General features: G+C 44.1%; 1 protein-coding gene across 4 annotated transcripts in view; it reads right to left on the reverse strand.

The window, feature by feature from the left end:
* RABGAP1 (RAB GTPase activating protein 1) overlaps nt 1-15,409 on the reverse strand; it is a 281,195-nt gene that overhangs the window by 204,508 nt on the left and 61,278 nt on the right. For all 4 annotated transcript variants that reach the window (XM_068248160.1, XM_068248159.1, XM_068248157.1 and 1 more), the window contains 2 exons: nt 9,725-9,827; nt 2,638-2,807 (listed from right to left, as the gene is read on the reverse strand). In XM_068248160.1, the coding sequence (XP_068104261.1) occupies nt 2,638-2,807; nt 9,725-9,827 (273 nt within the window). The remainder of the gene's footprint in view (nt 1-2,637; nt 2,808-9,724; nt 9,828-15,409) is intronic.

The raw sequence follows: 15,409 nt of genomic DNA on the forward strand, positions 1-15,409 counted from the left end.
TTAAGTACCAGTGGTCTACGCCCCCTTAAGGAGCAGAGACCGCCGGTACAAGAAACAGCCGGGTACCGACAAATCGATGCACATACCCGCTGCAACTGCCATCCATGCCAGGAACCTCAGGTCCCCCACTCTGCCATCTCTTATCACGGCAGAGCTCTGGGAGCTGGTCAGAAGCTGCTTTCATTGGCTCCTGACCGTGTGATCAATGTAAGCCAATGGCAGTTGTTTACAATGATCGACAGGGTCAGGAGCCAATGAAATCAGCCCTTGACCAGCTCTCAGGGCTCTGCTGTCAAAGAGAGGGCAGGGCCAGTGAGCTACGAGATCATCTGAAGCATTGAGAACACGCAGCGAAAGTGAAGTGAAAACTACGCCCTGGCAGGTATTAGGGGATAAAAAAAAGGGTGTAGATTTCAATCACCGCCATCCGTAAGCGGTTAAGCAACCCAGACTGTTTGAATTCTGGAAGCAATGAATAAAAACCTCAATACAGTAATTCTCATTTTATTTTCAATCCTTTTTATTTCACACTGTGTAATACACACAGTTTACACATTTGATAAGTCATCCTCATCTTTTTCTATCAGTTTTTATACACTTTTTTTAACCTTTTAATAAAACTAATTCTCCAATGCTCTGAAGTAGAAAGGTACTAGATTCTGCCTCGGAAATGTTATTGTACTGTATTTTTTGCAAACTGCTGTCAGAAACACAAAAGTGGATGACGCAGACCTTGCTTGAAAACCTTTGAAAATAGAAGGAAAAGGGCCCTGGAATATGGATGACACCACAATATCTGTATCAAATTTTTAGATGTGATGTAATTCTGCTCCAGAAAGCATCTACTGCACTAGTAAGTGAGGGCTCTAGTATCAGCCCCTGTAAAAGCCTGCGGGCCATAGTTTACATACATTTAAAATAGCTGCGGACACATTTAGGTGTTGGGTTAAGCAGAAAGACAAAAAGTCTGGGGTGGCGTTAATGCTGTTCCCCCTCTGAACTGTAGCACCGGCTATTAGTGATGGCTGAATTACCTTGTTTTTGTCCAACTCCGGCAGTTGCATTAGTCACTGAGTGAAGCTATAGCCGTAATTATGGCCTATGGTGTCACCCAAATCACTGTCGCAGCTCTGCACCAAAATAAGCCGTCTTGCCTAGTTTGCCCAGCTCTGGCTTAAAGGATACGTCTGAGGGCAATAAAAAAAAACCAAGAGAGCGGATTACTTCAAATCTTAAGGTCTAAAGAGAGCGTGAGTGGCCGCGCAGGTGCCGAAGATGCTGACCTGGAAAAATCAGCCTCTGCAACGGAGGGGATCCCGGGATACCAGAGCTGCAACGAGAGACATATTGGGCTCGATTCAGAAAGCGGTGCTAACCTAGTTAGAGACTTTAGGCGTGATAACCATTGCACCACGCTGGTGAAAAGCCAGTTTAGGCGTGATAAGTTTAGGCGTGATAAGTTTAGATCACGCGCAAAGTCCCGCACGCAAAGCAGCGCCATTAAAGCCTAAGTGCACCAGACTTTGCTAGCGCAAAACTTTTGATCAGCTGTGCACTGCGGTGCTAACCCAGGTGGTGCTATAGTTATCACGCCTAAACTTATCACACCTAAACTTATCACACCTAAACTGAGTTTAGGCGTGATAAAGGGCTTTTCACCAGCGTCCTAACTGTTAGCACCGCTTTGTGAATCAAGCCCATTGGCTGCCAGGTGCTGGAGGAAGCCGCGGGTAAGTAGATCTTGTTTTTTTATTTGCCCTGGACGTATCCTTTTAACGGTGTTTGGGTGACCAAGTTAGTTTCGACTCTATGGGTAGGGCTTTTGGTATTCCTCTTCCTGTTGTTGAAAATGCGATGGGCTCAGGGTACAGACTGAACAGATATGATAATACTGCAGTTTATGGTAATCAGTGGTGTAACTAAGGAGCTTGGGGCACCGATGCAAGTTTTACATGGGGCCCCAAGTGCTCTATTGATATAGAGCCCCATAACCTACCAGGGACAGCTGCATTGTTAGAGATGTGTAATCATAGTAAGAAAATGGCTTGTTCAGGATTACCACTATTCAATGCCCATGTAGAGGTGTTCATTACCAGCATAGCACCAATGCAAAGCTAATAAGATGGATGATGGAAGGCCCCTCTGGCCTCGGTGTGGTCGCAACCTCTCCTCCTACTATTGCTACGCCACTGATGATAATAACAGTGTGTCATCTAGGAAGTGTCCAATTTCTGGGACCCGAACCAAGGTTTTTAAAAGTGATCTGATGTCAGGAGGGCAATAAAGCTTCTTCAGAGAAAAAAGAAAACAACTCTAAAGGTCCGTACACACGCCGGACTGCAGGCAACGACGGGTCCGTCGTCACCTCCCGCTGGGTGGGCGTGTCTGCAGACAGACTGTACACACGCCGGACTGTCGCTGGAATGCCCACCCAGCGGGAGGTGACGACGGATCCGTCGTTGCCAGCAGTCCGGCGTGTACAGACCTTTATTTTTATGCCTCTACAAATCTATGAGATCATTTGGACCCAGAGTAAATATTTATGTCTACACAGGGATTGTTAAACCTATCTTTTTGCGTTGCTGTGTAGCTTTTGTTCATTTTAATAATGCCAACCATGCTTTTCACATTAATTACCTGTTTGAGTTTAAGGAAGAAATTTTCTGTAGAACTTCGTTTGCTGAATGGCCAGTAGAGGCGCTCACTTGCAGAGCAAACGCGCACCCTAGTCTCTAGTAGAAATCGCACAGGCTCCTGGACCTCTGTTATAACCAGATCTACTGCTGTGGTCATAAACAGAACCTTGTCTGTAAAAAAACAAAATAATAAATGATTAAGGAATAAGCACGTACATGTAGTGCTACAGAAGAGAGGAGAACCTACACCTTGAATAAATACATATTATAGGCTAGTTCTAAAGTGGACCTGTAGTGAGAGATAGCATATATATATATATATATATATATATATATATATATATATATATATATATATATATATATATATATATATATATATATACATATATACCGTATATACTCGCATATAAGCCGACCCGCATATAAGCCGACCCCCCAACTTTTCCCTGAAAAAACAGGGAAAAATGATTGACCCCCATATAAGCCGGGGGTAGGAAATGCTGGATTGGTGCAGCCCCCCAGTGTGTCCCAATATAGCTAGTATAGTGCCCAGTATAGGTAGGTAGTGTCCAGTATAGCTAGTATAGTGCCCAGTATAGCTAGTAAAGTGCCCAGTATAGCCAGTATAGTGCCCAGTATGGGTAGGTAGTGCCTCAGTTTAGCTAGTATAGTGCCCAGTTTAGCTAGTATAGTGTCCCAGTATGGCTAGTAAAGTGCCCAGTTTAGTTAGTATAGTGCCCAGTTTAGCCAGTATAGTGCCCAGTTTAGCCAGTATAGTGCCCAGTTTAGCTAGTATAGTGCCCAGTTTAGCTAGTATAGTGCCCCAGTATGGCTCGTAAAGTGCCCAGTTTAGCTAGTATAGTGCCCGGTTTAGCTAGTATAGTGCCCCAGTATGGCTAGTAAAGTGCCCAGTTTAGCCAGTATAGTGCCCAGTTTAGCCAGTATAGTGCCCAGTTTAGCCAGTATAGTGCCCAGTTTAGCCAGTATAGTGCCCAGTTTAGCTAGTATAGTACCCAAGTATGGCTAGTAAAGTGCCCAGTTTAGCCAGTATAGTGCCCAGCATAGGTGGGTAGTGCTCCCCCCCGCTCCCCCCGCGGCCGCCGCTGCTGCTATTACCTTGTTAGACAGCGGCCGCTTCCTAATCCGCGTTCCTCTTCTTTCTCAGAGTGTATCACAGCAGCGCGCCCGGCGCTGCTGCTGTGACGATGCAGGGGGCAGGAAAGAGCGCGGCTCCCTATAGCGGCGATCTGTATCGCCGTTACCATGGGAACCGCTCTTTCCTGCCCCCTGCATCGTCACAGCAGCAGCGCCGGGCGCGCTGCTGTGATACACTCTGAGAAAGAAGAGGAACGTGGATTAGGAAGCGGCCGCTGTCTAACAAGGTAATAGCAGCAGCGGCCGCGGGGGGAGCGGGGAGGGGGGGGAGCGGGGCGCGGACCACCCGACCACCCACCACTAGACCACCAGGGAAGACTCGCATACAAGCCGACCCCCCAACTTTTGACCCCCTTTTTGGGGGTCAAAAATTCGGCTTGTATGCGAGTATATACGGTAGTCTGTACAGTGCTGCAGAAGATGTCAGCGCTATATATTTACTAAATAATAATAATAATAATAATAGTGGTCATGATTCAGGAAAGTCTTCAACACAAACGATCAGCACTAAAGAAGAGCGAGAACAGTTTTGTGAAAAGCATAACTGTCTCAGTGTGTACAAGATCACGGCTTAGAAGGATAACTAGTCTGTGTCGCCGCCTCTCGCAGATGTGCTGCATGCTGCACCCCATCTTCCTGATACTTCTGCCGTCACAGCGGAGTGTTGGGAAGTAGCGCATGGTCAAGAGACAGCAACACAGGTAAGTTAACCCTATCAACCATGGTCTGCACTTCCCTATACATGCTGGGAGTTTTTAAAAAAATAACTAACTTAAAATACCCGTAGACAAGGTACTCTCGTGGCTGAAATGTTAGCCTTTGTCTGACAACCGATTTGGTGAAAAAACGATCTGCCAGGATGGATTCTTTGCGGCTGCGTACTGGAGGAACATCCCATTATTGTGTTCACCCAACCCACAGTGGATGGATAATCTGAATTTACTGAAGCATAATAACACCAGACGAAAGAATAACTTGGTCATGTGTGCATATGGAAACAATCTTCCAACTCTTTGTTCATTGGCCTTGCAGCAATCCCCATCATGTTTTAATATGGCTCAAATGATGATGCAAATGTTTGCCACCTACCTAATTTTAGATACATTTTACAAACCAGACCAGGTTTGCAGGATTACGTACCATATTTTTCAGATTGCAAGACTCACTTTTTCTCCCCCAAAAGTGGAGAGAAAAAATAGTTACTGCGTCTGCAATGATCTGCAGTGCTGGTCTTCTAATGCCTGTCCGTCTTGTCCCCGAGCAGAAGCAGTGCGATCCGTGTTCACAACTCCCCGTCCCCGAGCAGCATAGCAGCAGCCAATGTAAGATCTTTAATGCAGGTCTCCTCTTCTCATTGGCTTTGTGTCCCTGCATCAGCCCCATGTCAGCGTAATGCAGGCAGAGCAGGACATCTTCAGTCGCTATACTCGCACATTCCTCCGAGGCCTCCATACTGCCTTGTTTATTGCTGTGACCCCCATGACCCCGGCACATGTGCAGGGACAGGCATTAGAGAACCAGCACTGTAGATCATTGCAGAGGCTGCTGCTATGCCGCTCAGGAACACCAGATCGTGCCGCTGCTGCCTCACCACGGAACTCATCAGGATGATCCACGGCCTGGACACAGATGCCGGACCTGGCTACTTTTTAAAGAAGAAGAAGCTGCCATCCAGACTGGATAGGTGAGATCTCATTGTATTTGTAGTGGTTAGTTAGTGTAGCTAGGTTGGGAGGTGAGAGGCAGGGGTTTGTATATTGTAGTGTAGCTGGGTGGGGGGGGTGCATCAGAAGTTAGTGAAGTGCAGTGCAGTGTAGTGTAATCAGAATCAGAATCAATCAGAATCAATTTATTTTCGCCAAGTAAGTTTGCACCTACAAGAAATTTGTCTTGGCAGTTGCTTAAACAAACACAAACAAAAAACAATACAAGGACAGACAGTGTGAATATTACAAGTTAAGGACATTATAAGTATAGTGGCAGTAAGCAATGTGAGAATTGTTCATGTTTAGTCCTGTGCTGATTACTTTCAGTCCTAGCAGCTCTAACGTGGTTCAGCATTAAGTATGGCTACCGCTTGAGGAAAAAAACTGTTCCTGTGTCTGGAGGTTTTGGTAGCGATTGACCGGAATCTTACTCCTGAAGGCATGCGCTGGAAGATGGAGTGAGCTGGGTGAGAGGGGTCAGAGGCAATTTTGGTCGCTCTCTTTCTGCACCTGCTAGTGTAAAGATCCTGCAGGGAAGGTAAGCTACAGCCAATTATCCTTTCCGCTGATCGGATGATGCGCTGCAGCCTCCCCTTTTCTAATGGTGGGGGCAGCAGAAGTTAGTGTAGCTGGGCAATGTCCATCTTGGGGGGAGATTAAAAGGTCAATGGGACACTCCTGGACTACGGACGCACCTAGATTTAGTATTTTGCTTCCCCCTTGTTTTTGCCCTCTAAACCTAGGTGCGTCTTATAGTCCAAAAAACAAGGTAGGTTATCCAGCCATCCAGATAAGTCAATCAAATTAAAAAAAATGTCTCTTACATAGGGATCAGTTTTAGGTCTGGATTTAAAATGAGCCTGTAGTGTGTGGAATGTAGTCTGTCATATTTACATTCATAGGCAAACGCAGGGGGGTATTACAGCTGCCAAGAATCCCCCCTCAGACCTGGGTCAGTGCAGTGTCTGGGGACAGGCACAAGTTGAGCAGCTCACAGCACTGCCCCCTTTCTTTCCCTGCTACAGTTGACGTTGGATGGAGCAGCAACGTGTGTACAGAGCATGGAGCAGCTCTGGAGAACGTAACAGAGTCAGGCATAAGGTATAAGCACAGCCATGTGCCCTGCTGTGTGAATGAGTCACTTTCCCTTTCATTAACAATGTCTGCTGTCCTCATTATCTGTATCCAAACTGCTCCTGATGATCAATCCCATCAATCGGGAGAAGATCTGACATGTCGGAAATAATCATCAGATCTTGTCAGTCGGGCGGGAAATTGCATTATGTGTACCCAGCATGATGTCCTACCACATTATTATACTGTATTGTGCATGGCTGAGGGAGACCTTTCAGGAATCCCCCCCCCCCCCCCCCCCCCCTTAAAAAACCTGGGTTTGTCGCTGACATGGATTACAAAGCCAATTGACTAGCTGCCATGCAAATTGTTTCTAGTGTGTGAAACATACACCAGAAATAAGCACACAGTCAGAGCATATGATCTGCAAACTTGTTCTACATACTACTACTTCATACTTGTACCAAGAAGTCACCAGCACAATCCTTCCTTAAAAATTGCTTATTTTAATTTATTAATCCATTACATAGGACAAGTCCAATATTGTAAAGATGTGTATTCTGGAAAAAGAGCAGGTTAAGTTCCCCAAAAAAGTACCCTGTGTACCCAGTATACCATATACATGCCATTTATATGCCATACTGATGCTTGGTTGCTACATAACTACCATACGATGGTCAAAGGCATACATGTCAAACTCTGGCCCGTGGGCCAAATCTGGCATACAGAGCCATCAAATTTGGCCCTCATGTGGTTTTCCCACTTTGCATTATGTTTGGCTCACTCTACACCACCAGGGAAGCTGTGCTGTGGGCGAAGCCCTAGATCACCAGAGAAGCTATGTGGGGAAGGGAGGAGGAAAGCACTAGACACCAGGGAACTGTATAGCCTTAGTAGGGGGGTCACTAGACAACAGGGAACTGTTTAGGGGAGGGGGGGCTGAATACCAGGGGACTATTTATGGGTGGGAGGGGAACCACTAGACACCAGAGAACTGTACAGGGGAGGGAGGCCACTAGACAATAGGAAACCATGTAGGGGAACACTAGACACCAGGGAACACTATAGGGAAAGGAGGGGGGCACTAGACACCAGGGAACTGTATAGGGAAAGAAGGGGGGCCACTTGGCACCAGGTAACTTCATAAGGGAGGGAGGTGGCTACTGTGCATTGAGGTTGGCCCACAACTTAATCCCAATGTCCAATTTCAGCCCACTTTGTATTTGAGTTTAAAACCCTGGTCTAAGATGTCTTCAGGAGTAAAAACACAAATATTTTTTTCAGGATTTTTCATCACTGGAGGTGGCTTGAAAGAATGGCTCATTTAATAAATCCTTTACTGGGTTTATCGATATGGGGGGTGTCACCGTGTGTGCGTGTATGCACGCATGCATGCATATGTGAATGTATATATGTTTTCAGCTGAATTAAAGCAAGCTGAGAAGGAACTCAACCCTGCAAGTGTGTGTGTGTGTGTGTGTGTGTGTGTGTGTGTGTGTGTGTGTGTGTGTGTGTGTGTGTGTGTGTGTGTGTGTGTGTGTGTGTGTGTGTGTGTGTGTGTGTGTGTGTGTGTGTGTGTGTGTGTGTGTGTGTGTGTGTGTGTGTGTGTGTGTGTGTGTGTGTGTGTGTGTGTGTGTGTGTGTGTGTATACATACACACCTAAAGGATTATTAGGAACACCTGTTCAATTTCTCATTGATGCAATTATCTAATCAATCACATGGCAGTCTCTTCAATCCATTTAGGGGTGTGGTGTGGTGCTGGTCAAGACAATCTCCTGAACTCCAAACAGTGTCAGAATGGGAAAGAAAGGTGATTTAAGCAATTTTGAGCGTGGCATGGTTGTTGGCGCCAGAGGGTCTGGTCTGAGTATTTCACAATCTGCTCAGTTACTGGGATTTTCACGCACAACCATTTCTAGGTTTTACAAAGAATGGTATGAAAAGGGAAAACATCCAGTATGCGTCAGTCCTGTGGGCGAAAATTGAATTGTTTGGTCACAATGAGGTTTCCTTCATTTGGCGTAAAAAAGGAGAAGCCTTCAACCTAAGGAACACCATCCCCATGGTCAAACATGGTGGTAATAACCTAATGCATTGGGGGTGTTTTTAAGTGAATGGTCCGGGGAACCTAATCACAAACCTAATCACAGTAAACGGCACCATGAAAAAAGAGCAATACATGAGGATTCTCAATGAAAACATCAGGCAGTCTGAAGAGAAACTTGGCCTTGAGCACCAGTGGACATTTCAGCATGATAATGACCCAAAACACACAAGAAATGGTTAGCAGACAACAACATTAACGTTTTTGAGTGGCCCAGCCAGAATCCTGACTTGAATCCAATTGAGAATCTGTAGAGGGAGCTAAAGAACAGGGTGATGGCAAGAAGACCCTATAACCTGAAAGATTTGGAGTTCATTGCTAAAGATGAATGGGCAAAAATACCTATGGAGACATACAAAAAGCTGGTCTGCAATTATAGGAAGCGTTTGATAGCCAGTAAAGGCTTTTCTATTGATTATTCAGGAGGGTATGAATAATTTTGGACGGGACACTTTTTGCTCAGATGTAAACAAAACCTGAAAAAAAAAATTTCCCCCACAATAATGCCAGTTGTACATCGTCTTATCTTTTGGGAGACAACTGTCATTTCCCGTCAAAAAATGACTTGCTGGTTGAGTAAAGAATTTGCCAGATGTATGAATTATGGTCAGCACTGTGTGTGTGTGTGTGTGTGTGTGTGTGTGTGTGTGTGTGTGTGTGTGTGTGTGTGTGTGTGTGTGTGTGTGTGTGTGTGTGTGTGTGTGTGTGTGTGTGTGTGTGTGTGTGTGTGTGTGTGTGTGTATATATGTGTGTGTGTGTGTGTGTGTGTGTGTGTGCGTGCGTGCGTGTGTGTGTATATATGTATATATGTGTGTATATATGTGTGTATATATATATATATATATATATATATATATATATATATGTGTGTATATATTATATATATAAATAAATAAATAAACACACACGCTTCCAACTCAAAGCTTAAAAAAAAAGTGGAGTGTTTAGTATTAATTTTCTATGCTTATAACCCCCTGCACAGGGATTTTGAAACGCTCAGCTTCTCTGCAAAGAGTTGCCTTTGGCTATTCAACAACCATTCACCTTTTGGAGTCTCTTCATTGACCACTTGGAAATGTGGGGATTTGGTATTCCAGCTCCCAGTAATTATATAAGATTTTCCATCAGAGCTTTTACCCATCGATTCCTAAAGAACAGACAGCAGTTAGTAACTAGCACTGTGTATCCATAACTTCAACATTTTCCAGAGACATCTATAAAATTCATAAAGGAAGAAAGTGAACAGCTTCTAAGCTTTAAGAAAAAGATGCAATGCTGCTAATTATTTGCTTTACAAAGCAGAGGCAGCAGTTATGCACAATAAATATTCACTTCAAGAACATACATACTGTACTCAGAAAAACTGCACATATTGCAAGAATTGCTGGCTTTACGGCCTATGAACCCTTTATTTAAAGAGACACTGGAGTCTCTTTTTTTACCTTTTTTTCTTATCCAGCTGTCTTCAGCATTAAATTTTAAGCTGATTCGCCACATCCCCGAGGCAGAACAATTATTTATAGCCCAGAAACAGCCCTGCAAAGTTCCAGGGCTTGCAGATTTTTCTTCCTGGTAGAGGCAGAGCTGTGTGCAGTAGCTCGGCCTCCTCTCCAGTTAAACTCCGCCGAACTCCGCCTTTTCCCACCCCTCTCAGTCTTCTTTCACTAAGAGGGGAGGGGAGAGGTGGAGATTGACTAGAGAGCAGACAGAGCTACTGCGCACAGCTCTTTATCCCCCGGGCAGCAAAATCTGCGACCTGCAGGTTGTGGAGCTTTTTCTGTGTCATAATAACTTAACTCGTTCTGCCTTGGGGATGTGGCAAATCAGCTTAAAATTTAATGCTGAAGACAGCTTTAACTTTCCTGGCGGTATGGACGAGCTCAATTCGTCCATAGCCACCGTGTCTGATATCTCTGGCCCTGCTCGGCCGATTTGCTTCAAACAAACTGCGCCACACGCAGCTAGCACTTTGCCAGCTGCGTGTGGCTTTCGATCGCCGCCGCGCAGCGACAGAAGAGGCCCCCCCCCCCCGCCAGAGCCCTGCACTGCCAGGACTAAACACTTTCGGGCAGCGCAAAGGGCAGAAACTGAGGCGTCTGACGTCAGTTGACGTCCATGACGTCAGCCCGATTGCCGCTATGGCGACGGGGTAAGCCTAACAAGAAATCCCGCTCTCCGCTGGATTTCTTGTTACTTGTGATCGCCGAAAGCGGTCAGAAGGGCGCACCTTGTGCGCCCTCTAGTGGGCTATAATGCTGCCAACTTTCACCCTGGCAATTTAAATAGAACGCCAGGGTGGTTAATGTAAATTAATAATGCAGCAAACAATTAGACATATTGCTTCTGCAATAGTTATTCCTGTAATAGCAGCAGGATACGCAACCATTTTGCATGAAAAAAAAATGCAGCTCTTCACTCCCTATAACCAGACTTCTAACCACAGAGACCACGTAAAGAGGATCCCTGTAGCTATCACCACCCCTGCTAACTAGAGATAGTCAAGGAGATTCAAATAGTTCTGAATTCATGCATGATTGTGCCAGTGTTGTATGCATATGTATACAGCTTGAAAATTGGTCTGTTTTTATACAGCAAATATTTGCATACAACGTTTGTATAACCTTAAATTAACTCAGTAGCAAAAAAAAGTATGTAAACCCTTTGGAATTTATGGATTTCTGCACAAATTGGTCATAAAATGTGATCTGATCTTCATCTAGGTCACAACAATACACAAACACAGTCTGCTTACACTAATACCACACAAATAAATGTTTCTGTGTTTTTATTGAATACACCATGTAAACATTCACAGTGCAGGTGGAAAAAGTATGTGAACCCCTAGACTAATGACATCTCCAAGAGCTAATTGGAGTAAGGCGTCGGCCAGATGGAGTCCAATCAGTGAGATGAGATTGGAGGTGTTGGTTACAGCTGCTCTGCCCAATAAAAAAAAAAAAAAAAACAACAACACACCAGTTTTGGGTTTGATTTTTCCAAGAAGCATTGCCTGATGTGAATGATGCCTCGCACAAAAGAGCTCTCAGAAGACCTACGATTAAGAACTGGTGACTTTCATAGAGTTAGAAAGGGTTATAAAATTAGCTCCAAAAGCCTTGCTGTTCATCAGTCCACTGAAAGACAAATTGTCTATAAATGGAGAAAGTTCAGCACTGCTGCTTCTCTCCTAAGGAGTGGCCATCGTGTAAAGATGACTGCAAGAGCACAGTGCAGAATGCTCAATGAGGTGAAGAAGAATCCTAGAGTGTCAGCTAAAGACTTACAAAAGCAAATGCTAACATCCACGTTAGCGAATCTACGGTACGTAAAACACTAGATAAGAATGGAGTTCATGGGAGGATACCACAGAGGAAGTGACTGCTGTCCAAAAAAAATTGCTGCACATTTAAAGAGACACTGAAGCGAAAAGAAAATTATGAGATAATGAATTGGTTGTGTAGTACAGCTAAAGCATTAGGAGCAGAGACAGAAGTCTAATGTTTGTTTCCAGTACAGGTAGAGTTAAGAAACTCCAGTTATCTATGCAATTAGCATTGTGTGGAGAGCTCTGACTTCTGATTAGGTTATCTCAACTGTATTGCGTTTTTCTTTTGCAGAAAACAGTTCAGGACAGGTCAAAAGTTCACTGCCTGTTCTGCAAAAACTTTTAGAATCCTGATTAATGTGTAAACTGCAAGTATTAAAGAATGATGCAATGTTATAAAAAAAAAAAAAAAAAGCTGTATAACTGAAAATAAAAATATGAGAATATATTTTTTTTTTTGCAACCAATGTTCTAGTAATTAGCCCTACTACACAACAAATTCATGATGATATAATTTTTTTTCCGCTTCTTTAAAGTTTGCAAAAGAGCACCTGAATGTTCCACAGCAGTACTGGCAAAATATTCTGTGTCTGTGGACAGATGAAACCAAAGTAGAGTTGTTTGGAATGAACACTGTGGGCAATACGCAATTCACTTTTTCTCCTAGGAGATAATTTTTCATCTTTGATTTATAATAACTTTTTTAGCACTTTGCAATGAAAAAAGTTCCAAAATGTAGATGAAAAGGTTCTATCAAAATTATATTGAGTATTTGTTTGCTTGCTAGTGGTTTAAAAGGCATTTTATTAAAAAAGCTTGAAGCTATCACCTAGGAGAAAACTCAGGTGAAAATGTGAATTGCATATGGGCCTGTGTGTGGAGAAAAAGAGGCACAGCCCACCAACATCAAAACCTCATCCCAACTGTGAAGTATGGTGGTGGGGGCATCACGGTTTGGGACTGCTTTGCTGCATCAGGGCCTAGACAGATTGCTATCATCGAAAGAAAAGTGAATTCCAAAGTTTATCAAGACATTTTGCAAGAGAATTTAAAGAGAACCCGAGGTGTGTTTAAAGAATGTTATCTGCATACAGAGGCTGGATCTGCCTATACAGCCCAGCCTCTGTTGCTATCCCAAACCCCACTAAGGTCCCCCTGCACTCTGCAATCCCTTATAAATCACAGCCGTGCTGCGAGGCTGTGTTTACATCTGTAGTGTCAGTCTCAGCTGCTCCCCCGCCTCCTGCATAGCTCCAGTCCCTGCCCCCGTCCCTTCCCCCCAATCAGCAGGGAGGGAAGGGATGCAGGCGGGGACTGGAGTTCTGCAGGAGGTGGGGAGAGCAGCAGACTGACAATATAGAGATAAACACAGCCAGCTCTGACAAGCTGTTTGTCAGCAGCGTGGCGGTGATTTATGAGGGATTGCAGAGTGCAGGGGGACCTTAGGGGGGTTTGGAATAGCAACAGAGGCTGGGCTGTATAGGCAGATCCAGCCTCTGTATGCAGATAATATTCTTCAAACCCACCTCGGGTTCTCTTTAAGGCAATCTGTCCAACAGCTGAAGCTCAGGAGAAGATGGATGTTGCAACAGGACAACGTCCCAAAGCATATAAGTAAATCAACAACAGAATGGATTTGTAAGTGGCGCACGTCAGATGCGGAAAGCTGAGACCCGAGCTGTGGCTCTGACTTCCGGGTCCCGGCAAGCCGCTGACGTCATTGGAGCGCAGGAGGCTGCGCAGCTCTCATTGGACAGGCGGAGGACGCGTTCTCAGTGCGCCCTCCGCCGATGTAAACAGTGACCACGTGTGTGTATTGCATGTCAGCGGATTAGCTGACACACTGAGCATCTATTTGTTTTCAGTTCTGTTGCTTCTGATTGGTTGGTCCTTGAATTTAAGTTTAGTGAGTGCCCCCCAGACTTCGCCCATGATAGCATTTAGTTTTCGGCTTGTGCCGGGTATGCGCTCACGCATTTCTCTGAACTCTATTGCCAATTGTGCCTATATCTTGACCAAGCTTATTTCCGGATTGATTTCCTGTTGCCGATCTCCGCTTGTTCCTGACCACGCTCTCTAACCCCAGGCCTCAGGTGATTATATATCTCTGAGTATACTGTGCATTATATTACTAGTACTGCTTTGTTTGGAGGATACTATCTGTCGGTCTGTATGCTACATCTACCTGCAGGCTGTTGTAGAATTGTACTAGGTAGGAGTTTGTGCAGGTGTTACAGGCTGAGCTATAGGTCAGTCAAATGGACATACAGCCTGACCTATGGTCATTGAACAGGCAAGCCTGACAGGTTTAAATAGAAGAAAATACACCTTCTGGAGTGGCCCAGTCAGAGTCCTGATCTCAATCCAATTGACATGCTGTGGCATGATCTCAAGAAAGCAATTTACATCAGACATCCCTAGAATATTGCTGAACTGAAACAGTTCTGTAAAGAGGAATGGTCAAGAATTACTCCAGATCGTTGTGCACGTCTGATCTGCAACTACAGGAAACGTTTGGTTGAAGTTATTGATGCCAAAGGAGGTTCAACCAGTTAATAAATCCAAGTGTTTACATGCTTTTCCACCTGCACTGCAAAGATTTACATGGTCTACAATAAAAACATCTAAAAAATTTGTGTGGCATGATTGTCTACTGTTGTGACTTAGATATAGATCAGATCACATTTCATGACCAATTTGTCCAGAAATCCATAAAATTCCAAAGGGTTCACATACTTTTTCTTGCTACTGTATATGCATTTCATTGACCATCCCTACTGCTGACAGGTAAGGAGCTGCCGGTACTGAAAAGTGGAATTTCTGCACAATTTTATATTTTTTTACTCAAATGCCTATATGCAATTAACTTTTTCTCCTGAGTTATCTCCAAGGAGATAATTTTCATATTCTTTTTAAAATAACTTTTAAGCATTTTACAATTGAAAAAGTACCCACAAGTTGGTAAAAAGTTCTATCAAAATTATTTTCTTTCCCTGCTGATGGAGTAAAAGGAATTTTACGACAGGGTGTCAAAATATCACCTGGGAGAAAATTCAGGAGAAAAAGTGAATTGCATTTGGGTCCAAGTGTATTAAGAAAAAGAGAATAGCTGGATGGAAGTTGTTAACCTAACATCCTCAGTGATATTTAGGGAGCTGACAGGGCTTGCATTAGTCCTCTGTATAAAAGGAAAGTGATACTATTGTGGCTGCAAAAGAAGCAAAATTACACACCGCTTGCAGTTTTGGAGTCATTTCACAGCTTCTTTAAAACATAAAAATAATTGAAAAATGTATGACGTACTACTCCTCTACAACACTGCAAAAATGCACTTGGCTTAACCACTTCACCACTGAGGGGGTTTACCCCCTGACCACCAGAGCAATTTTCACCTTTCAGCTCTC

Source organism: Hyperolius riggenbachi, chromosome 8 (genome assembly GCF_040937935.1).
Source record: "Hyperolius riggenbachi isolate aHypRig1 chromosome 8, aHypRig1.pri, whole genome shotgun sequence".
Lineage (NCBI taxonomy): Eukaryota > Metazoa > Chordata > Amphibia > Anura > Hyperoliidae > Hyperolius > Hyperolius riggenbachi.